The following is a 25,055-nucleotide window of genomic DNA, read 5'->3' on the forward strand; positions in this document are numbered from 1 at the left end:
TTACTGCCTTACATGTTGTCTGTATTTTCCCATTGAAAATGACTTTTGGAAAATGCTTGTTTTGATCTGATAACTTTCTGTTAATCATTTTCAGAATTAAGAGTCAGACTTGTCTGACCTTTGAAACCAGAAAAAAATAATGATGGCAGTTTATTTTATCTTTCTCGCAGTTGCATAACTAATCCTGAGTTTATTCAGGTGTTTCAGATATATTCAGAACTAAAGCCATCACTGTGATGGTCATCATACAATGCAAGGGTTTATTTTAGCATTTCTGATTGGCTGTGTGATTACCTCATGCTTTTACCATTCCTGGTGTTGCCTAGAATTGTATGCATGAGCCAAGAAAATCAAGGTAATTTAAACAATGATCCTTGAACTGTGATAAGGTGAGAATATGGCCAATAAAATGGTTCTGCTGTCTTTGTCCTCGCACAATATAATTACTAGCCCAACAGGAAAGGTTCCAATAGTGTTTTGTCCAAGAGTTACTGATTTGCTACCTGTGGAACTTGTTAACATCTTATAACATAAGTAAGTAACACATTTTACAAACTTGACACTTTATTTTACTATTCTGAGCTTAAAAATTAACTCTGATTTTGTGGAAATGTTCTTAGTTGTATGCGAGGCAGCAATTAGGTTTTAACTTCACTATGTGTTGATTTGTTACTATGTAATACTTATTTCCGGCATGCTTTTATGAAACGCATCACACGTTACAAGGAGATGTATGCAAATCCAGCCTGTCGTTGTGGACTGAGCACTACACGTTCGGTCTGTAGGTTTAAATCTGGATTGAGTCACAGCTGTTTACTAGACTTCTAGCTACTTCAGTTTACTGTCTCCTCTTAAAAACAGCCCATGTGTAGATGTGGACAACACAAGATTAAACGTGTCATTCAAGTAGGTGTGTTACTCATCATGAGGCACAGTGCTATAGGATATTGCTTATAGAGGTTGTGGTGGCGGTGGTAGCGTCTGGTTGCCCTCAACACTCATGGGGGTTTTTTTATGGGGGGGGCTCTTCAGCACGGGGACCATGGCTCGTAAGGTAGCGTGCTGCGGCCTCAGCACCCTGGAGATCCTCCTCATCGTGCTCTTTGTGCTAATGACCGGCGTGACCGTGGGCCTCATCTCTGTGATGGCCACCACATGGAACACAGACCCGCGTAAGTATGAATGTTTGAATGTTTCAATCAGATTCCTATTTAGTATTGGCTACCTCCTTTGGTACAAGTGCTGTGTGAAAACTGGCCTGAGCATCTGTGCTGGGAGCATCATCCAGAACTGGTCTGTGATGTGGGACAGTGATACAAATATATATGTGTGTGTGTTTGAAGTTCAAAAATAAGATACTGTAGCTAAAAGCATTAATTAATTGCCTTCTTAACAGCATTGAAAAAATGCACAATAAACAGTGTCTACATGATAGCTTAACTGGATTTAGTGCTTGGTTTGGGAATACTGGCTTATGTGACCGTTTAAGACCACAGTGAATGAGTCAGAATTTATCAAGCCTTATGGATCTCATTGTGGGGTCTCCACTAAAACTATGGTGTATGGTGTTTGAAAAAATGTCCTTGTAGCGCCAGAGGAGCCTGTCCCCACGTGGAAGCCATCGGAGAATCCCTACCTGGTGGGGGTGGGCAGGGCAGACGTCACGGGACCCGTTGGGGACGTGCCCCTGGTGAGTGACTGTGGTGCCCCCCTCGCAGCCTCTGGACCCTTGTGCTGGTATCCCATCATGCACTCTGCACCATAGTCCATCTAGTCACTCCAGACACAGTGCAGCTGAGACTGCATCAAATTTATGTGCAAATCGGTTTGGCAATATCTGGTTAATTTTTGCTTTTTTAATCTTTATCCTTCATCATCATTGCTTGGTAAGGTATGTCAGTTTTACTGGCAAAATCTTAGGCTGTAAGCACATAATGTTTTGCAATATATTAGAGCGACGCCGCGATGATAAATCTTTCTGATAAGTGATAAAGAGACACGCTTTACAGCAGAGTAAAGCAGATAAAAATGGATGGTGATGATGCGATAAAGCGACAGAGGGTCATGCGTAACCCTGAATCACGCCCTCCAGATGGGATACGCCAATTTGGATCAGACGGCGGGGGGCATCCACACCCGCCTCTACAGCCGGGCCTTCATCGTGGACGACACGAGCAAGCGGGTGGTGTTCGTGAGCGCGGACATAGGCATGGTCTCCCAGAGGCTGAGGCTGGAGGTAAATCGGGGCGCTGGGTTAAACCGGGGCGTACATTTCAGCGGGAGAGTGCCAGATTGCCGTTGTCAAGGAGATACGCAGCAGGAATGTCTATGCTGGTTTGCCACAGGCCTCTCTCACAACCATTTATTTATTTATTGTCACAAGGGAAGTCCGATTAATTGGCCAATCTCTGTGCTGTGTCTCAAATGTGTTTATAAGGTGTTGAGGGCGCTTCAGTCCAAATACGGTAGCCTTTATGGACAAGACAACGTGGTGCTGAGTGGCACTCACACCCACTCTGGCCTGGCTGGGTACTTCCAGTACACTCTCTTCATGATCACCAGCAAAGGCTACATCAAGCCCTCCATCCAGCCTATTGTCAATGGCATTGTGAAGGTACGTCATCCGTCCTCTCTCTAATTGCATTGAAAATGCTGCGTGCTGTTGAATGTATAATTGGGACCGGCTGTCTGAAAGAGTCTGTCTCTGTCCTCAATTCCATTTCCTCAATCTTATCAGTGATACAACATCACAGAGTGTACTCTAGACAGGGGATTGTCTTTGTAACCAGAGGTTGCACATTTGACTGCTGTAAAGGTTGTTTTCAGTTCACATGAAGCATAATTTATGGCAGTGTGTTTTTCAGAAATGTACATGTGTATTTTAATACACAAAACTGAGTATGCCCTAAAAGGCACTTTTCACATTGAGATTCCCTCATTTTGGGAGGGGCTTTGATATTGATATTCTTGCCTCTGCACAGAGCATAGACATGGCCCATAAGAATCTAAAGCCAGGAAGGATATTTCTGAGTAAAGGGGAGCTTGAAGACAGCAACGTGAATCGAAGTCCTCACTCTTACCTGAACAACCCCGCAGAGGAGAGGAACAGGTCAGGCGTGATGTCATCTCTGGAGCGCGCTCCAAACATGTTCATGCTGGCGAGAAAAAACACCATCGCTCAGTTAAAACTTGTGCCTCAAGTGCCTCATCATGGGCACATCTTAAAATCCACTTCACCTAAACACTATTGCCTGCATGTTTTTCAATTGCCTACTGTATTCAGTTTGATTTGGTTTGCCAAATTTTACTCGATTTGTGTTTAAATGTGTTCGTACTGAGTGATTGTGTTGAGGATTCCATTAGGCCCAGCAAAATTACTGGTGACAGGTTGTAAGGGTTATGTAAGGGTTCAGTGATTCCCAGCAGGCAACTTACCTTCCTTCCAGATACAAATCCAACACGGACAAACAAATGGTGGTCCTGAAGTTCACGGACCTGGATGGAGACGGTTTGGGAGTGCTCAGGTAGAGAGCTTGTGATGTCAGCACCTTCTCTGCTACACTGCAAGGCTTGCAGTAAAAGTAACTGGCCACACTTGCCATGCTTAATGAGAGGATTTGTAACAGCATGTTCTGTGAAAATGCACCGTTATGTGTCATTTTGATTGTTTGTGTACATACTGTCATACATACATTGACTTGTATGTATATATACTGTATATGGTGACCTGCAGTTCTCTGCTAATGAGTGAGAATTAGCATCTTGATGTTAAGATATGCAGTTGTTAAGTGTTTGCTGCTCACAGATTGGATGCTGTGTGGTTAAGGCTGTCTCTCCCTTGGCAGCTGGTTCGCTGTCCATCCCGTCAGTATGAACTATACCAATCGCATGGTGAGTGCGGACAACCTGGGGTATGCCTCCTACCTGTTTGAGCAAGAGAAGAACATTGGCTCTTTACCTGGAGAGGTAGTGTCTCTTCCTTTTCAGGATTAATCATCCTTTGAATCATGTAATGTAAATATACATGTCATGTAAAACATCTTGTGAACATGTCATGGTCTGTGGCCTTTTTTAAACATTTATTTACACTGGCATTTACAGTAATCCAGAACTGTGTACATGTGCTTAATTATACCTTTGTTTTCTTAGCTGAGCACAACTGCTAAATGCAAGCGCTGTGTGGCTTATACACTGCAGCTGCCCTGTATACACAACTCTTGTGACAGCTGGTGTAATACAGTTGCATTCATGTAATTTCCTTTTATGTAAGTTCAACTTGTTTTATTGTGATTAATTTAACGGAGCTTTGACTCGTAAAGAAAATCAAGAAAAAGTTGATTACAAAGGAAACGCTGACACAGTAGAATGCAAAAATGTCTCCCACATTTAAAACAATTAACACAGAACTTGTAGAATGTATGCATTCGGTGCGGTGTATAATAGTACACTGATTTCATACATCCTCCAATATAGAATGAGTACTAAGCATGAGGACACCCTTAGCTCTGGGTTTTGGATTCTGTTGCTTGTTGGCCTATGTGGCGACATGTTTGATTGACTGGGGCGTTACTGTGTACACTTGCATATTGTAGAAGTCCCTTTAGTGCTCAAATGCTACTGACATCTGTATAGGTGAACAAAATGGCGGCCCCTCTTCCTGACTTGGTTATGCTGCCGGTCTAACTTCATTTCTAGGGTCCATTTGTGGCTGCCTTTGCCTCCAGTAACCTGGGAGACGTCTCCCCAAACACCAGAGGGCCGTACTGTGTGAACACTGGTGAAGCCTGTGACTATGTCAACAGCTCCTGCCCCATCGGAGGGGTACGTCAGTCATCCGTAAAATAGCTTCACCCGCTGAGCGATGCTTAGCAGTTTCTTTTCTCATGTGTCTGAGAGCACAACAATCTAATTTATTAAAATGTGATTCATCTTAATCAGGTTTTCACGCCACATCTTTCGTGTTTTTCAATAAGCAAATTCCAGCTTTACACATACACACTTAAACATTCACGGCTAAATCATTATTCCTTTTGCAATACTGTTCTCAGAAGCAAGGCAAATGTCTTTTTTTTCACAGACAAAAATGTGTGTTGCCTTGGGACCGGGAAATGACATGTTTGAAAGCACCAGGATCATCGGAGAGAACGTTTTTAAGAAGGCAAAGGTGAGGCTGCCCCCTCTCAGAGGGTCAGGTTGCGTGCTGCGAGACTGAAGGGTTTGGAATTACTACTCCAAGTAGGCGTCCCCAGTCCTTGCCACTGTCCGGCAATGGCTGTTGGCTTGACAGGTGTCACATACAGACAGATTCCGTTTCCGCGCTCGTGGTCACCTCCTGATGGCCTCCTTGCAGGAGCTGTACGGGGGGCCGCAGCAGGAGGTGCAAGGGGTCCTCCATGTGGCCCACCAGTGGGTGGACATGACCAGTGTGACGGTCCAGCTCAACTCCACTCACACGGTGAGTCCCGACCCCTGACGCATCCTGCTTTCATATTGCACCATGAGGAGAGTCTGTTTGATTTTTATTAATATGGATTTTGCCAGATTGCGCTTTCATGCTTGTTTATATGTATTTATGCGTGCTTAATTCTTGGCTAAGTCAATTAAAACAGACACGTCAATCTTAATGGGGTTCGTCGTCTGCATATATAAAGGATAAATAAATTCGTATTTTTGTCTCTCTGTGGATGGAAGAATATTCATGATCTTGACTGCTGAGATTCAAGTGTCAATCTCATGGGCTTGTTAAATCAATCAAAACTGCAATTAAGCTTAATTAAGGCTTCAGTGTAGCCCAATTTCAAAGAATGACACAAGTTTTTTGTTCAGTTAAAATGTTCAGCTTGGTTTTCAACCATTTATTTTTCATTTTAGATATTTTATCTCTTTTGTCAACTGAATATGGAAAGTTTTCAGCACCTAAAAGCTACTTTTTATTCATTGCTCTCAGGTGAAGACCTGTAAACCAGCTCTGGGCCACAGTTTTGCAGCAGGAACTATAGACGGCGGGGGCGATCTCAACTTCACACAGGGTAAGCAAACAAACCAAAAAATACATAATTTTTGTGATTTCTATGGTATATGTGTTAATAAAACTTTATTGCATGTATGTATGTACGCTTAGGGGCGGTAGAGGGGGATCCGTTCTGGGATGACATTCGGGACGCTCTGCTGGGAACGCCTTCCAATGAGACGCAGGACTGCCACAGGCCCAAGCCCATCCTCTTTAGCACGGGAGAGGTGAGTCTCCGCCCCCTCTGCTTCAGTGACCATACGAATGACTGTGTGATAGTGTCAGTACTGTGCTCTGATAGAGCTGTGGAGCTTTATCACTACAGTGCACAGAGGTGTTCATTGTCCTTACAGTGCACAGGGGTGTTCATTGTCCTTACACTGCACAGCGGTGTTCATTGTCCTTACACTGCACAGGGGTGTTCATTTTTGTATTTTGTGACCAAGGATTATTGCTTCTATGGTATTGTTGCCTATTGTCTATTTTGATAATGTCGCTGTTTTGCATTGTCACTGCTGTTGTACAAATCAGTTTCCCATTGGGGGTTAAATAAAATCTATCTCTTATCTCTCTTGTTCTATATCTATCTGTCTGCCTACGTCTATGTCTGTATCTCTCTACATGTGACTGTGCATATATGTATTCTCTCTATCTCTCTCGCTCTCTCTCTTTCTCCCTCTGTTTAGATGAAGAAGCCCCTCCCGTGGCACCCCGACATTGTGGACGTGCAGATGATCACCATCGGAAACGTGGCCGTCGTCGCCATCCCAGGAGAAGTGACGTGAGTTTCCTTTGATGTTTCCCTGACTACGAGTGTTTGAGGTCCGCTTCGATTCTCCAGTGCTGCCATAGAAAAAAGCAGTGATGTCAAAATGAAGCTTCAAGAACCACGGATAATGGGTGGAGCTACATACCATAACCTGTCAATCACCAACTCACACAAACCAATCAAGGAGGCTCTTAATAGCTACTGCGACTGGTACAAATCAGCGAGTCACTCGTAATGAGTAGCTAATAACCATGCCATTTAATTAATATAAAAAGCATGGCACTTTGTTTGCGCAGATGACGCCATAACAATGTCTTTTACTCTGTGAGTTTGCTCAAGATAACTTCAGTAAATGTATGATAGTCAGCGCATACGGTCGCTGTCCCGTCTCTGGCTTCATCTTCCTAGTTACACAGTGAACAAATATGCAAATACTTGACAGTTGCTTCCTAGAGGCACAAAAGCCAATTGTTTCACACGTGTGCTTGTTAATGGCGGATGTGTTGGTTTAATTCAGAGGAAGTGCTTGTGTGTGTGTGTGTGTGTGTGTGTGTGTGTGTGTGAATCATAGACTTTGTTAATGTTTTGCAGCACCATGTCAGGGAGAAGGATAAGAGAAGCAGTGAAACAGGTGAGAATCTTACATGCGACTCAGGCTAACATTTTTATAAACAGCAAAAGAATCTCTCTCCTCCACATTTATATACTATATGCTTACAGTACTGTGCTTACAACATATGCCATCATTTTGAACCCATTTAGTCTAATATTAGTATGTAGTTTTATGTTCTTAATGCGCAGGTATGTTAGAGCCTCTTATACATTTTTCCAGGAACTGGAGGCCCGTGGTGACTTTGCCAACACAGAAGTGGTCATTGCTGGACTGTGTAATGTCTACACCCACTACATCACCACCTATGAGGAGTATCAGGTACTAAGCTATGGCTGAATTATTGTTGCCATGGCAGGTGTGTCGCCAGTGATTGTCAATTTGCTATTTGCATATTTATAGTATAAGACAAGGATACTGGTCTAGGATCAGTCTTGTCTTTTAGCTCCTAAAGGATATGGTTAGGATATGAGCAGGGGAAATTGGATCAGCACTTCATTGAGTCGCTTTATGAATTTCATTTATATAATCGATTAAATTTAAATTGACCGTGGCGTCAAACTATGTCATTCCGCCACCGCTCGCCGTCCTCGAATTGCACGCGATGGGTTTTGCGTGCTTGTGGAAATGCGTGTCTGAAGTTAATCGGTTATCCGAAGTGACTGCGTTTTCCCTGGCTTTGGGTGGTAACAGCCTCCGTTAAGCTCCGGTGACCTGGGGACTCAGGCCTTCTGAATGGGTGCTATCCTAAAAAAAAATGGGGTGGGGGGGGGGGGTGAAGGTCAACATCCAGGGTTCCACTCTCACTGGCCACAGCACACAGTGACATAAAGACTGTCGTCCTTACAGATCCAGCGCTACGAAGCAGCGTCCACCATCTATGGACCCCACACCCTCTCTGCTTACGTACAGCTCTACAGAGGCCTGGCCAGGGCCATTGCTGGGGTGAGCATTGCCACGAGCCCTCGTTCACCCTCCACGCCTACTGTAGGCGACTCCACCTCGAGACATGGCCTAATGAATAAAATAATGCCGAAGAGCTGACATATCTTGTGTTAGATATGGAATGGCATCTCCTTTCCTGCCCACTGCATGAACCAATAGCTGCAGGTCCTTTCAGGCTGCAGATAGCTGGGTGCATCAGCAGTTCTGTGAGAAGTGCACACGCAACCCTGTTCAGTCAGATTGTCCTCTCCTTTAATTCCTCTGGGCTTTTCGTACCCCTGTGTTCTCCTCGCCAGGGTAGCGAGGGCGAGCTGCCGGCAGGTCCCGAGCCCCCCTTCTTCAACGAGAGCCAGCTCTTCACCCTGATGCCTCTTGTCCCAGCGGACAAAAAGCCGGAGAACACCAGCTTCGGTGAAGTGCTGGAGCAAGTCCTGCCCCAGTACACGACGGTAAGATGCGTCAGCGCCTACGCGCTGTGTGTCTGTTCCATTATCTCTGGATTATTAAAGTGAAGCTGACAGAACTTCCCCATCCGCCCACCCGCCCACCCACCCCCCTTCCCCCCCAGTGTCACATTTCATTAAGATGAACAAGTTACGTAAGCTCAGTTGTCAGCATGTGCATGAAAAGCGTTTGATGCTGTTCCAGGGAGAAGTCGCCTCTGTAACGTTTGTCAGCGGGAATCCCAGGAACTCTGGAGACATGGTGAGACGATGCTGACAGCTGCTGACGATGCTGTCGCTGAATTTGTGTGTTCCTGAGGTTTTGAGCAGTTGTGATTCTTCAACAAAATATTATTTATTATTCCACAAGCTGTTATTCAGAGCTGCTTAAAAGGCTAACATGGCATTATGCATGAAATACATGAAATATATGTTACAGAAGGAAGAGATACAAAAAGCAGTTGCAACAACTCATAACATACCACCTAAAATGCTATCCTGAACCCATCGCCAACAAACATTGTCTTAAAGGATGCTGTTTACATGATGCTAGTAAATGATCAATGAAAGAAATGCTGTTTGTGGCATATTGTTATGGGCAGTGACACAGAAAACATCACAGCAAGAAATATCACACTATCATAATTCAGGCATACCATACAAGACCCCACTGAAGCTTTGGATACTGTCTTTTCAGACTGAGAAGACTTTCGTCACAGTAGAAGAGTACCATAACCAATCACAGAAGTGGGATATAGTCCACACAGATGCATCTTGGGAGACAAGGTACTATGAATTTTTTTTTTGTCAAATGTCAATGAACTTTCATCCTCAAATAATATGTTTGGTTCCTGATGTACTCTAGCTTAGAATCACATGCAGTATGTTCAACCATTTTGCAATCTACCCACTGAGATAAATGGCAACATTGATAGATAAGTCCTTGCCAACATGAAGTAATGCTACTTCCTCTTAGAAGACATCTTCTCACTGATTGGTGGTCTTATCCATGTGACACTGTATTTTTGTCCAATCTGGTCATTATCTCTGGCAAGCTTATAGTGGTCATTAGACATTATTTACTTCAGCTGCTATCTTTCAAGGCCTTGTGATGATAAGAGTACTGCCGAGCCAACACACATTGACTCATTATTATCCCATGTGCAACGCACTGAAACTGTCCAGAAGAAATCCAGGAATTTATGCTGGTTTTACACATGACACAGTCTGTAGATTTCACATTTGCAAGTTCATAAAAACTGATATCGGGGCACGCAAGGTCGTGGCCGGCTTCATTCTCTGTTGATGATGTGCGTGCGTTTGACAAGCAGGACACAACGGCCTTTTTATCCTGCGTGTATTCCTCCAACATATCAATAACGGAGCGTTTCTAGCGTGTGGGATGAAAGATGAGAATTAGAGACTGCTTGGGGTGAAACACAGTTGTTTATGAGGGAAGGTCTGATTAGGGGTCTGCTGGCTTAGAGGCATGAGGGGAGAGGAGATTCCAGTGTCAGTGAGAGACAACGCAGACTTCCCCACTTCTTTCCACAACGGCCTTCTCTATTGGCTCCAAGTTTCCTTCAACGCTCTAGTTACGTGAGCTCTGTCCAAACACACGTGTGGTAGGATGCCTAGCACGGTACAGGCATTCCTCCTGGTCAACAGGGTGGGGCAGCCCTTGACTAAGACTGTCGTGAGGTCACCGGAACTTTGATCTGGTCGGTCAACCAGGGCCCCCGTGTTAGGGTATGAGAGGAGATCCTGGCGGGTTCGGCAAACTCCCGCCAAATCCTTGATGTGTCCGAACCATCTTGACGCGCAGGTTCCACTGGATAAAAGGGGGCGGGGCTCAGAGCAACGCCACCGTGGAGTGGCACATCCCGTCCTCCGCCCGCCCTGGCACCTACAGGATTCGCCACTTCGGACATTTCAAGGAGATAAAGCTCCTGAAGCCCGTGATCACGGCCTACGAGGGGACGTCTGACACGTTTCGCGTCGTCTCCCCAAGGATCGGCGCAGGAAGCAGCTCCTTTTCCTGGATTTAATGCAGCCATTTTCTTCTGTGTGTTAGCTATGTGGTGCAAATACTCTCTAGTCCCTTGAAATGTACAAACACTTGTCCCTGGGATGGTACCATATAGGTACATAACATTGTACCCATTAGCAGCAACACATAATTCATTTGTACCATTTGTGCTTGTAAAAGGTACTTATTAGTACCCAAATGGAACATTATTGCACTTTCCGGGTACATTTGGGTGATTTGTCCCTTAAAGAACGAAAATGTACCTCTGCTGTTCCTTTATTTTGGAGTGTAGGTTGTGAAACGGAAAGATCCAGTGGTTCTGTGGTTCTGTTTCATTTTTTAAAGTCAACCATTGAGAGTATGTGTTTGTATTTATTTTGATGGCACACATTTTTCAGTTGTAAAAGAAAGTATTTTGCTTTAATGAAAGCATGTGCAGTAATATATAAATATTAAAAGGTTAGATTTTGTCTTTATTCATTTGGTTTCAATAATTTGGAATATTCGATTTGTTTACGCAATCTGTCATAAATATTCCTTGACTTGTCCAATTTTCTCTTGTTTGCAAAATTTATTTTCCAATAAGACAGGAGGAAAGCACATTTCTTGCATACTATACATTTATTGACATTTCAGAGGGCAATTAAATGACACACAGCAATTACCCAAGCAGTACTATTCAATTTTCAGGATAATGATGCATTTGATTTTATTACATTTCCAATTTTTCTAAGTTTCATCCCCAAATGGTAATTCCGTTATTGCTTTTTTCCAACCAATATTGATATATCGTAGAATTTGAAATATTCAAATATCCAAAACAAAAGAACTCTATACAAATAGTGTTGCATTTCTGGTACAAAAATAAGTTCTAAGTGCTACACACACTTTTAATACTGTCGCTGTAACTGCTCAGGCATCGTTTCAAATATTAGTTTAACAGAGAGTGAAGCCATTGTGCCTTTATTTTCATTTCACAATCAGCTGCATGTTCGGACTTGAAGATATATTCATTTTCAGCAGGCATACACAAAAGCCTTTCTTATTCTGAACATGCATCCAAATGGAATGTGAACTTGAACCCTAACCAAAACATGCAAAAAATGAAAAAAAAAAAATTGCCTGGAAGGAAAGCTTTCTTCCTCTATTGCTAAGGAGACCAATCTTTTAGTCGACTTTATAGATTGCGTTTCCTACACACACAGTATTAATACCTGCAAAATAGAAAAAGCATTTTGTGTTTGGAAATATTGAGTGGGAAAATATATATTTAAAAAAAGGAATGTCTTTAAAAGTAGGCCATATATGAAAGTGACTCAGTCACTCCACTCTCAGTTATTCCCCTCTCAACAGACATCCCATGCTAATGTCTTCCAGCACACAGATACAGAAAATACAGAAATGGTATCCCTTACCTCCCCCCACCCCACTCTCTGTCTATGTTTGACATTAGGAAATGCAAGGCAGTGTTTCTTAGGAGACATTTGGAGAAATATCCTCAACTATGTCTACGTCTCGGCTCTCCACTGATGAAATGCTAATGACTCTCTAACAACCTTTTGTCTCTTAAGATTCGTCAGAGGCTATTCTCTTTCATTTAAATGTTTATTGCAATTTACTAGTGAGGCTGAAAGGGGTTAGGTCTGGGAAATCTGAGGCTACATTTTAATTAGCCCTTTGGAGACCACGGGATTGTTAGTCCCGGTCAGCCGCTAGAGTGACATACATCTTCCTACAGTGTTTACTGTGCTCACCATTAAGACTAAACAAGAGGAGAGAAACACATGTATCTTTAAAACAAAAGGGAGAGGAAAAAAAGCTGGTTGCTTTGTAAACATCTTTCACCGCTCCTCAGAGATGTCAAAGGCACACTCATGCGCTCGAACATAACGTGAATTAAAACTTCCATTACAACTGATTTTCAAGCCGCCTCTTCACAAAGAATGAGAACGCTACAGAACTACTACGCAAAATTGTCAGAAATCAAATAGAATCTAAAGCAGATACTGAAATAAAATCAACACTCCTCAGAAAGCGAACGGCGAAACGGCGTTCAGAGTCTCGGCGTTTGGTCTCAGAACACCCCGTATCCGTCCCCGCGCGTCGCCATGGCGAATGCCGGGTAGCCCTCGTAGGTGGCGTACGCGGCCAGGTCTTGCCCGAGCGACACGGCCTGTTTGAGCTGCGAGGCAGCCACCGTGGCAGTGGTGTTGGCTATTGTGTAACCTACAGCAAAGAGCAAAGGGCACAAAGTGAAAAGGGCCTCGCAGTCAGAGCATTCAGATAAAAATCGGGTTACTGTAGGACAGAAGACACAGAGGTGTCTGCACGCAGACCATCAGTTATTTCATAATGATGACATGCATAAATGTTTTGGCTGAGAGGTTGGCATACATAAGGTGACTCGGACTGTGTTTTTGAGTTCACTTGTATAAACTGTCTCTCTAGAAGGGTTTGATTATCCTTCCCCGTTGTTCTATACTGTTGTTACATTAGTAGTACCAGAGAGAAGATGGTGGAATTAGTCTTACGGACCTTCACATACCTGGGAATGCAGCAGCAACTGCAGCGGCAGCAGCGGAAGCTTCAGCACCCTCTGTCTGCAGACCCAGGATCTGCAAGGCGTGCTCAGCAGCATGGACTTTGGCCTCGTCCACAGCCGTGCACAGCTTGGCCGGTGTAAACGGGTGCCTGGTGAGGGGGGAAGAGGGCAGGATCCATTCAGTAGTTCTACAAGCGTGGTGTTTACACATCACACAGCTGAGTAAACTGGCACTGATCAAACAGGAAGAGCAGAGCACGAACAGGAAGTGACATAGAAAGTGTTTGTGCTTACACATTCGGGTACTGGGTGGCCAGAGCTGGGATGGTGACTTTGTACAAAAAGAGCTGTCTCTGGTCCGGCCCGATGGCAGAGTGCAGCTGGTACACTGGCTGTCCCCAGTTATTCTTTTGGCAGATATCTTCCAGGATCTGTATGAGTTTACACGACACCCACATTAACTTACAAGTTGATGCAGTATGATCAATTGTCATTTGTGGGGTTTTTTTTACCCCCTCAACTGTGAATGTCTAGCTTTAACCCTTTAAGGTGTAAGATTACAAATATGTGATTGGAATGTTCTTAACCGAACATTCTAATGCTGCTGTAACAATCGCTACTGGTAATTGAAAGCAATGGAATTCTATAACACACTTAGAATTCTGAAGAAAAAAAACAGTCAGAAAAGAACCTGCTCTTTAACGAGTTAAACTCAGACTGAAGGTCAGTAATGCAAAGGAGGTCCTGATGTGTCAACAGACAGGCATGTGGAGTGTGTGTGTGTGTGTGTGTGTGTGTGTGTGTGTGTGTGTGTGTGCGTGCGCGTGCGCACGTGCGTGCATGCGCATGCCGTCCCAGTTCTGTGGCTCCGGCTCTGTGTCCCAGGTGTGTACCTGGGGGGCGTGTTTGATGCCCTGCGGCTTCAGGGTCACCGTGTTCATGGGCGTGAGCTCCATGCCGGGCAGGAGGTCGTAGAGCTTGTCCTCGGGGCGCTTGTCTGACTTTAACTGGTAGGCCGCACAGCCGCGGCCCATACCTGCGTAGGCAAGGTAGCCCCGTCCGCCCAGACCCCGCACTCCCGCCGCCCCTACAGGTACATTCATGTAAATTTCTAGGAATGCAAGAAGGCATTAAATCAAATCAAATCACCAGAAATCATCCGGGTTTTCAATCAAGACTTTCAGTGTCAATCATAAACACATTTTCCAGTCCTGCACAGTACAGCCATAGCCATACAATTCTTATCAATCAAACCCCAGCTGGCCCGAGTCTTACAGCCAGTGCTTTGATTATTAGCTCAATTATGATTATATTATTTTAAAAATCAAGTTGTTTAATATTGATCTTTTTTTTGGCCCAATGCATCTTAGATTGAAGTTTCCCCATTTGGTGTACTAAGCAGGTGTGGAAGACAGATTGGTATCAAATAGAGCATACATCCTAAACCACACAATAAGACTCATTGTCTTTTTTCTTTGTAATGGTATACATGCAAATCTGATTCAGGGATGCAAAATAGTGCAGTTAAGAAGACATGTATTGACTTTCTCATCCACTTCTACATTTTGAATGAAAGCGTGCTTAATTTGTAGAGATCACTTTGACCATAAGCACAGATTTACACTTTAAGTGAATGTATGTACAATATATTATTTCAGAGATTACTAAATTTAAAAACTGTAAATGTAATGGTAGCTGTCATGAATATTAGGTGGGCAGTATGTGTTTTGATATTATGTTCTGTACTCAACAACAATTATTTTGCCCCATTGGTAATACTGGGGGGGGGAGTAAATGTGCATTCATCAGGCATGTATAGCGGACTTCAATGCTTTGTATATGAGGGCAAAACCCTTTCTGTTGAGTACGTCTTTCATTCAAGATGAGTGTAATCTGCACAGCAGATGTTGTGTACTTGAGAGTCAATGATATGCAATTTGTTCAGTTTGCAGATTTGAATGTATTTTTTGTAGCTGTGTGCGAATATGAATGTAATGGTTTGCTACTGCTTAAAATGCCATTGCCTAAATTGCAGAACATTTAATTGAACAAGAAATTAGATACAGGGTGTGAAATATCCCCTCTCTCACAAACAGCATTGTGCCTTGCTCTCATTGGTTGCTTGAATGTTCACTTAGGTATTCAGTGAATCATATGAAATTGGAACAAGCTATACAAGACCTGGTGTCATCTCCATTTCAATTCAGTCAATTCAGGAAATGAATTTAAATTAAATTAATGAACCAAAAAAAAAATCCCATCATCTTCTTCTGGAATTCAGTTCATTTCCAGAATTGACTACACTGAGATGGAACTGACCCCCCCCCCCCACGCTGAGTAATACTCATTGCTCTGGTCGTCTGCACAGCGTAGACTGTTCATCAGAGGCTGAGGAGTTATGGGGCCTACCTCTGACCGAGGGCGTGCGCACCAGGCCGCGGGAGCCCACGGGGCCCTTGGCGGCGGGGAAGCGGAACTGGCTCGGGATGGCGGCGTACGCCTGGGGCGCGTAGAAGACCGGGGCGCCCAGGTAGGCGGCGGAGGGGTCGTACACCTGCCCCAGGGTGTAGGCGCACTCTCCCTGCAGCAGGGCCCCGCCGCGCCCGCCCGTTCCCCGGGTGTAGCGCACGTAGCTGTCCTTGTCCACGGGCTTGGCCAGCGTCACCTCGATCGGGGAGCCGTCCACCACCTTTGGACAGAGCTCACACTGAACTGCCCTGCAGCCGGGAGACTGTACTGTACTGCGTGTGTACCGTGTTCCCAAATCTCATCATTGAATGGTAAGCCTTTTTTAAGGAACAGTCTACTCATTAAACCTTCTAGTTGAGTAGCATTAATAAAAATCTGACTTATTGAACAGCTAAGATAAAAGCTGTACCATTGATTTATTACCCATTGCCCATTTATTACCCATTGCCCATTATTCTGTAATGTTTGATTAACCTGAGAAAGGTTCAGCAGTGAGTAGCTCCGCGTAAAGTGATCGACAAAGAGAAGACGGTTTTAGGTATTTTTCCAGGACCGGGGGTCGACCTTGAATGGAGGCGGTTGGCGGGGGGATTACCTTTCCGTTGAGCGCGTTCATGGCATTTACGGCGTCCTCCCTCTGGGTGAAATGGACGAAAGCGTAGTCCCTTATCTTCTTCACCCTCTCCACGGCCCCTGCGGATTTCGGCCAATCGGTCACGCTCGCCTCGGCGTTATAAATCTTGCTCAGCTGGCGCACGCGCTGTGACGCGGGACCTCGGAGGGACCCGCCATTAATCACGGAGTCCGCCTCCCCCCGTCACCTGATATGGATCTTACTCAGTGCCATGGCCTCAGAAGGTCCATGGGGGGATGGGCAAACCGTCCAGCGATCTTTTGAATCTGTGCTCTGAGGGGAGCTGAGGGGTGACATCGCTTCAGCGAAGCTTCAGCTCAAACGGTAGTCTAGTGTTAAGGCATTAATCGTCAACGTATAATGGAGTAGGTGGAGTCTTGCATTAATTGCTCTTCACTGTCATTACGCCACATCTTATGTAGCAAAACGTGTCTTTTGACTACAGGCCTCCAGTCATCATATTAAGTAGCAGTGATAAGCAGACCAGTAAAATTCTGCTTGATATTGATATTTTACAACTGAATTACCTTCTGGTCAGGTTTGGGTGTTTGAGGTGGTGGTTCTTTTAAATTGTTAGTGGCATGGGTTAGTGACCAGAAAGACTTTCATCTAGGGTAGGATGAGTCTGTTTCACCCTTGATCAATGTACTCAATCTGTAGTGTTTCAGCAAGATCCAGCTGTATAAATGGATTTAATATAAGGTATCAATACCAGTGTGGACATCCCTTTAATAGGAAAACAAATAAGGAATCTTGCTGGTGAGAAATTCTGAATTACACATTATGGAATTGTTCAAACCTATGTTGATCATATCTGCCATGTGGCACGCCGCTTCATGAATTTACTGTACAGTAGCGCAGCCATTATTACTGCACAATCCACTAACCTGGTTTGATGCTGTTGAACTCCTTCTCAATCGTCTCCTCTGTGGTTGCTAACATAAGATTTCTGACATAGAGGATTTTCACTGTGGCCATGGTGTCCTCATCCACCTCCACCTCTGGCTCCGCCCAGTCCACAGCGATGGCATGACCCCACAGCTGAATCCTCCCTGAAGACAGAGAACTTTACTATCACAACATCTGAGCTCCAGTCACTCACTCATCATTTCCTGCTCGACGCAGCTGCTTACTGGACCAATCAGAGTCTAGAATCCAGCTTCATTACACATCGGAAATACTGTATGTTCTGATACTGCCCATTAGGGTGAAAAGTTTTTTTTTTCCTGAGTTCTAATGCATAATCAGAAGCATAATTCTATGTGCAGCAGGGTTTCGATTGGTTCTCTAAAAGGAGCTGGATTTTGATTGGTTAACCAGTGCTTACCTGGCAGCAGCTTTCTCCTTGCCATGGCCGCCGCGCGATGGCTCTCGTATTCCACAAAGGCGAAGCCTCTGTTCTTGCTCTTGTCTGCTGCACTGGGGTAGACTATAACCTCCACCACTCCATCTGTCACTTTCTTCATCTCTGCCAGGATCTCCTCCCTCTTCTTTGTTTTCGGAATGCCTCCGACAAACAGCCGGCAGTTGTCCACACTGGCGCACACTCCTAATAGCCTCCCGTTCCTGGAGAAAAAACACAGAGAGACATGGTCACTCTGGCCAACGTTCAGATTGTCAACTGTGAATATGATCCAGGCTAGTTCTGGGCATAGGCTATGTAAATGATTGCCTAGGGCACCGTCTATCTGGAGGGGCGCCAAAAGAAGGGGAAAAATAAAAAAAAAAGAAAACTAAAAAATGTTGTGTCCATGATAGTCCCCCCCAGGTACACAATTGGATCATATCCCGCCCCACCGGTCTGCAAACGCATTCTTCCGCCCCTCCCCCCTGATCTGCAATTGCAATCCACAACGCTCCCTCCAGTCCACTGTCTTGCCCAGGGCGGCTGTCACTGCTTGTCATTGTGCGCCCACTCACTGCACTGCACTTCTGCTGTGCTGGACAGTTGCATTCCTCATTCAGGCAGACTTCAGGCACCCCATCATGTAGAGGAGGTGCTCTTCACACAGGTAAAGACACAGATACAACCTGGCTGACTGGGAGGACTCTCTCCCGAGGCAATGCTACACCTTGCCTTTGTGTTTATGTACATTTCTAAGTAGCTTGCTGGTGTACAAAAAACAACTTGCATAAAAGCATTAGCCTCATATTAATGCTAATGTTTTCAGTGCATTTGGTGGTCTTACCTAATTTCATAATTATTGAGCTGCTTCATGGCATTCTTGGCCTCTTGCTTGGTGCCGAAAGTCACGAACGCATAACCACGGTTGTTTCCGTTGAAGTCCATCATCATCCGCACCTCGTATATTTTGCCGAACTGCAAAGTAAGGTGAGAGATGGTGCCATTTGACACAGCCCTGCAGCTAAGCACTGTATCAACATCCAGACTGCACATTAACAAAATGCTAAAGAAAAATGCCATCTACTGTATGATATTAAGCTGATTTTATTTCGTTTAGATTTTAAATCTTTTATCCTGAAACACAAAGTTTGCGCACTGCCCACTGTAGTGGAATTTGGTATTGCTCAATTTGGGACCATGTGTACTGCGAAACTAACACGCCGTTACATTTTTACCAATCCGCAGTGTGGCTACTCAGTGGGCTGTGAATCAAAAGTGTACTTCCATACAAAAATAACCATACAGAACTGAACAGTATAGACCTTCCAGCTCTTGTGTTCAGAAATTAAATGCTTTATATCAAAGGGGCAATTATTTTCCTGTTTATAAATTTAAAAAATTGATTCATAATTTGAAAGTATATATCTTCCTGTGGCTTAATAGACGCTTTAGATGCAGGCTCTTAAGTTGTGCTGAAAACATCAGTGGAAGCATATTAAATTAGCTGGGATAGGATTTAAGGTTCTTTAAAGGGAACCTTAAGTACAAATGAAATGTTCTTAATTTTCTGTTCTCACGATTTATCCTTTTTCCAGTAAAAGTTCTCTTTAAACGAGTGCATTCAAGGGAAGTATTTCCACATCTTTTAAAATGTCTTCAGTGGACTGAGCACATTAAAGTCATGTTGGTAAAACGGCCCTTACTTTCTCGCAGAGTGGCACCAGCTCATCTTCAAAGAGGTCCCTGGGTAGCTTCCCCACAAAGATTTCACTGCCCCTCTCTGGGGGCGGGCCTTCCCACCCTGGGGGCGGGCCCCCGTACCTCCTCTGTCCATTCTCCTGTGAGCACACAAAACGTAGCAGTTTTGAGCAGAAGGGCACGGGATTTAGGCCTAAATGATTCCAGTGTTTCCTGCAGGTCTTCAGAACCATGTTTTCAGAGAGGACTTGCATTCTTGTGTTCAAGCCAGATGCTTGATCCTTCGTGATTCTGGGACAAATAAGGCGGAAAAGGGCCATGAGCGCTAAGCTAACGAGCTAACAACTGACAAAGCCACTTCTCACAAATGGACAAAATGGGTTTTGGAGTAAATTTCAAACAAACCTGTAGACAGATGGACGTGCGGTGCTGTGGCTCTGTGAATGAATGCAAGAATTTTGACTGCCGCTGGCCTGACAGGTCATAAACTATGACTATGGGGGCGACGTAGCTCAGGAGGTTAGAGCGGTTGTCTGGCAGTCGGAGGGTTGCTGGTTCGATCCCCCGCCCTGGGCGTGTCGAAGTGTCCCTGAGCAAGACACCTAACCCCTAAATGCTCCCAACAAGCTGATTGGTACCTTGCATGGCAGCCCTTCACCGGTGGTGTGTGAGTGTGTGTGTGTGTGAATGGGTGAATGAGAGGCATCAATTGTAAAGCGCTTTGGATAAAAGCGCTATATAAATGCAGTCCATTTACCAACCTAATGTAGCATTAGTGTTACATGGCTGGCTCACAGAGGACCTATAAAGTTAGATATGAGCTCTGCTGTCTGCTTCCTTTCATGCTCAGTGGCACGACCTGTCTAAACAAAAGTTAAAGGACTGTCAGTAGCGTGAGAAGTTAAGGCCCTGGCGCTCACCCTGGAGCCATTGGCTGCGATCGCTTTTTAATGCTGCGCTGGTATGGATGGAACCATTGAGATCAATAAGGTGACCAGAAATCAGAGATGAAGACCCAGGGCTGTGAGACTGTACATATGGTTGGCTATTGCTCCATAATATAGTGTCATATTTCCAATGCATGATGGAAAGGATTGTTCTGGAATACCACCATCATCCTTCTTACAATCGCACAGCTCTTTACAATCAGAGGGAATCATAGAGGTACTGTAGTAAAATGAGACTGAACATAGCAATCAATTCCTGAAAGGGAAACTGTTGGGGGGGGGGGGGGGGGGGGCGGGTGAGAAGGGGGTCATGTCATTAGCTGATGACAACTTCACAAAACATGAGAGACTTCATGAAACATGACAGATCCGCCATGTTCTTTATTGGTCAGTGTCACGACAACGCCTATTGTTCTTTGATTTGAATAAGGATGGTAAGCAATGGAGCAATGGAGCAAAGCATTTTGATAACAGCAGCATTATACTGATAAAGAAAAACTGCTGACAGTGTTTCCTTTAAAGGGCATTGAGAGATTATTATTATTCACTGTACATAGATTCTATCCAAACTTGAGATAACATTTCTCAGCTTTAACAATATTTTCTTATCATAACATCTTTCACATTACTTTGGACTGCTGATATTAACATAATCAACAGCAGCAGCAGTAGTAGCATTAGCAGGAGCACAAGACGGTAAAAAGCATTTTATTTAGTAGAGAGTTGCACTTCCTATACCAGTCAGCAGATGGCGACACATACGCAAAAAAAGAAGCTCTGAGTGTTCCAGGAATTCATACATCACAGAATTCACGAAGGTTCAACTTTAACCATGCAAGCACATACACTCACAATAAATAAACAAACCTGAAGAAAAAACAACGACATAGAAAATGAATAAACCACCCGACACAACAGGCACACAGTACCAGATGGGATTAGCTCCAGAGGCCTTAGCAAAGTGTACGCAGGCCATCCCACGCACCCTGTCACTGAAATGAGACGCCAGGAGATGGTGTTATGGTCTTGAGGTCCGATTCCTACCTGAAGCAAATGATATCCTGTGCGCTGGATGAGAGATCTGAGCGCTGATTCTTTCTGCATGCCCGTCAGTCCATCCCCGGATTTTTGATTGGTTTCCATTGTGAGTGATTATCAGCTATAAATCAGCGTAATTAGGGGTGCTCACTGCAATTAAATCAAAGTTCAAAACACATAAATGACAGTGCAAAATCATGCCTTCCTAAATGTCTTCCTAAATGTCATTATTTAACACCTATACATCAATTAAACATTGATTCACACATTACTGAAACACACCAATCATAATCGGCATGCAACACTTTCATGTTTCCACTATACACTTTTTGTTGTTGTTTTCCTCTGAAGGGCTATAGAAACAGAGAAGGGCACACCAGGCTCAGACCTCCTAATGTGATTTTGTTATTTTGTCTCAGTTGCTTTCATTAAAGGACATTGTTTTTGCATAAGATGAATGCTTTTTGCAGCCATATGCATTCTGGCCTTAGGTCTTGATGGAAATAAGAACTGCAGGTACTTCACATGTTACTCTTAAGACAATAACAACAATGGTCAGTTTTACCCCCATGAAATAGACTTCTTTTGACTCTACCTGCACATGGGAACTGCAGTTTACTACATGTATTTGTGCTAGGTGACTTAATATCCACAGAAAACAATAGCCTGATACAGGTTTTTAAACTGACATTCGTCTTTAAAATCTACTTTTAGATTTATTTTTTTTTCTTTTGAGGTAAAACGGTAGGTAATGTCTTTGGCAAATGGCAGTACTGGCAGCATTGAAATGCAGTTTCAGGTCAAGGATTACTGCCTAATTATTAACTGTGAGCTGAGACTATTTTCTCAGTTTTGCAGCAGATCATACAGTCCCCCCTCCCCCCCAACACTCCATTTCAAACTCCAGTTATAGACGTCAGCAGTGTGAACTCGTCACTCTTTAAATGCATCTGAAGGAGAACTACAGCAAATCAATGTATACAACTTAGCAGGATGTATTTGCCTACATGAAAGATACGAAACGGTCTTTCGTAAATCTTGGAAACAAATAACTGATAAATTCACGCGAACAATAACCACACAAATCTTACTATCGTTACTGAATTATTTCCCATTGTGTAGTATGCAAGCGTCGATCAAAGGAAGCCGATGCTAATAACCAAGTAACTCTCTTTCAAAATCTAATGAGGGAAGGCTGTCACAAGGGGCGAGATTCTAGGTCATCCTCAGCCGTGCGCCTGTCTTCGGCTGCGACGGCTGCAAAGACACTGTGCGTGACGTCCGCTGCGTGCGCATTGAAATGAGCACTCCAAAACCGTAGAGCATATTTATACTCTGAAGCAACCGCCTAGAAACTGCCAAATACATCTCACCAGATGGTTATGCGCTCATTATTCACATGTTTTCTTGACAGTCCAAAGCGCTGGAGGTGTAGAGACGTAAAACAGAAAAATACCCTTAATATGGTTCCCCGCATTTATCAGAGCACGTGAATAGTTAAAATAAACAAAATTGTCTTGGAGTAATAACAAAATACTGCCAGATGTCAGAAGCAGTGCCAGGTAAAGTTATGCATTTGTACTGTGCCATTTTGAAGTTGGCCAAAACTTAGATTTATACCAGGCTTTTCTCAAGATTAGCCTATGCATTCTTTTAAACTTGGCCAAGAAACCATTTGGACCGACAGGCTATGTCAACATCACTCTTTGAGTTCTAGCCTAAGAAAACTCACAGTGTATCTCCTCTCAGCAGTTTAGCATTATTTCACCACACACTAGACTGAGATGCTACGTGGAAGGAAAGCTTACTATGTTCTATTTTGGGGGTGAGAGAGCAGGTGGCATTACAGCCAGTGCTTTCAACTGTTGCATACGACTCCATTAGATACCCTCTCTCCGTGTCTGACACTCTCCTGGACAGCCTGGTTACCGTTTGCATAAACAAGATAACTAGATGGGCCCTTATCTTGTGGAGATCAATACCTGCTTTTCTGAGTTTGTTGACTGAAGCTAAATACACAGGAGACTGAAGGCCATAGGTTAGGCCTGTCATGTTTGTAATGCTAAACTAAAACCAAAAATGTGCCCGTACCTAAAACGGTGTACAGCCATTCTGAAATAATCTTCCAAAGCAATTAGGTAATAAGTAATTTGAATTTACCCTAAAGTAAATCAGTCTAATTCACATACAAATGAATGTTAACATGTGTTGTAGTTCTTCATAATAATAAACCACAAGCATTTCTTAATAAGACAATCTAAGGTAAAATAGACATTTGTCAAGGATTGAAAACTTTAAAATGAGATCTATATGTTCTTCAGTTTCCCCATTTAGAAACAATGTTTCAGTTTCTTTAGCAGAACACAACAAACTGTCTATGTTCAATAATATCTACCAGAAGTATTACATGTTAACCAGTGAGTCAAATTTTAGCCTATATGTTTGACATCGATCAAAAAAAATTCAGGGTCGAGGGCCTCAAAAAAAAATTCCAAAAGCCAGTGATCAGTCTTGGGTCATTAACCCAATGTGCTGCTGTAAAAATGAACTTGCATGTATTCCATAGGTACCTAGACAGCACAACATTGCAGCATCATCCTGTAACCAAGAGCAATTAAATTTCCCATGCCATGTGCCATACATAAACACATACAGTATCTCTATGGTCACTACATCAAAACCAGGCACAGCGAAATTACAGTGGCCTAAATGCCTCCAGCAGCCACGTATTTTACCTTGACCGTGTCCTCGACGTGGTGCTACACTGAGCATGAATGACAGCATTGACTTACGGGAAGGTCAGCTTTCTGACATGCAAAACACCGGGCGCAGAAGATCCACCGCGCTTCACAGAATGAGCGAACGCGGTCCCCTCTTCCGCAGGGGGGAATCCCTGGGGACGAGCTTTTTCGCGGCTTCGGCGGAGGAAGACGGGCAAGTTTACCTGAGCAATTTCAGAGATCACCACCCGGGAGGCTCAGACCTTCATTCTGGTGAATTTGGCAACGTGTCACTGGGGTGACTCTGTAATCACATCATATCAAACTCCAAAGGTTTGCTGTCCTGGAGCTGCTTTACAAGCCCGGTGGGTTAATGTTTAACCGTCTCTATCTCTCTCTCTCTCCCTGTCTCCACTAGGGCCCTTTGACCAGGAACAAGATCATGGTGCATTCAGTTGGCCTGAGAACACACACACACAACCACACACACACACGGACATACATTCGTACTTTCTCCACAAAATAAAGAAGACATCACGCATGACTAGCCTAGATGCTAGTATTACCGGTAAATGGATAGCAGTAATCATACCTGCCATGGTCTTAGTGATTCAAACACAATGCTCATGGACTAGTGGTTAGGATTATACATTGAGAACTCATTTTATCATCTTGTGATTCTTTTGTTGATTACATCTGTTCTCAGGGCTAGGTCTTAGTGTGATGCCAGTCATTAAGGAGAGGGGGAGGACTTAAATGTGATAATTTGATCTACACTCAGACACTCTTTGAGGAAGGGGCAGCCCTCTTAGGTCTGAACAATATGATTGCATTATGACTGTGAAGTTGACAATAT

General features: G+C 43.9%; 2 protein-coding genes across 8 annotated transcripts; one reads left to right on the top strand and one right to left on the bottom strand.

Moving 5' to 3' along the window:
* The first annotated feature begins 317 nt into the window (after positions 1 to 317).
* asah2 (N-acylsphingosine amidohydrolase 2) lies at positions 318 to 11,286 on the top strand. Of its 2 annotated transcripts, none has more exons than XM_035401087.1 (21): positions 318 to 355; positions 1,033 to 1,172; positions 1,590 to 1,690; positions 2,093 to 2,236; positions 2,438 to 2,614; positions 2,982 to 3,109; positions 3,447 to 3,524; positions 3,846 to 3,966; positions 4,696 to 4,821; positions 5,078 to 5,164; positions 5,351 to 5,455; positions 5,948 to 6,029; positions 6,122 to 6,237; positions 6,697 to 6,791; positions 7,371 to 7,410; positions 7,612 to 7,710; positions 8,239 to 8,334; positions 8,631 to 8,783; positions 8,983 to 9,039; positions 9,475 to 9,563; positions 10,603 to 11,286. In XM_035401087.1, exons 1-21 carry the CDS (start codon positions 333 to 335, stop codon positions 10,823 to 10,825), a joined length of 2,280 nt encoding a protein of 759 aa, XP_035256978.1. In that variant the 5' UTR covers positions 318 to 332; the 3' UTR covers positions 10,826 to 11,286. The 2 variants fall into 2 exon arrangements, with proteins under 2 accessions (XP_035256978.1, XP_035256985.1); XM_035401094.1 differs by lacking the exon at positions 318 to 355 and adding an exon at positions 382 to 534.
* Positions 11,287 to 11,408: 122 nt separating this feature from the next.
* Positions 11,409 to 24,578, bottom strand: a1cf (apobec1 complementation factor). Of its 6 annotated transcripts, none has more exons than XM_035401141.1 (12): positions 24,424 to 24,578; positions 21,486 to 21,629; positions 19,500 to 19,634; positions 18,641 to 18,771; positions 17,779 to 18,017; positions 17,339 to 17,503; positions 16,413 to 16,510; positions 15,758 to 16,037; positions 14,242 to 14,435; positions 13,643 to 13,779; positions 13,352 to 13,497; positions 12,881 to 13,032 (listed from the first exon to the last, which is right to left on the bottom strand). In XM_035401141.1, exons 2-12 carry the CDS (start codon positions 21,582 to 21,584, stop codon positions 12,881 to 12,883), a joined length of 1,776 nt encoding a protein of 591 aa, XP_035257032.1. In that variant the 5' UTR covers positions 21,585 to 21,629; positions 24,424 to 24,578. The 6 variants fall into 6 exon arrangements, with proteins under 6 accessions (XP_035257041.1, XP_035256997.1, XP_035257032.1 ...); XM_035401123.1 differs by having other exon boundaries at positions 14,242 to 14,459; XM_035401132.1 differs by lacking the exon at positions 24,424 to 24,578 and adding an exon at positions 24,272 to 24,417 and having other exon boundaries at positions 14,242 to 14,459.
* Between the last annotated feature and the right edge of the window lie 477 nt (positions 24,579 to 25,055).

This window comes from Anguilla anguilla, chromosome 2 (assembly GCF_013347855.1).
Source record: "Anguilla anguilla isolate fAngAng1 chromosome 2, fAngAng1.pri, whole genome shotgun sequence".
Lineage (NCBI taxonomy): Eukaryota > Metazoa > Chordata > Actinopteri > Anguilliformes > Anguillidae > Anguilla > Anguilla anguilla.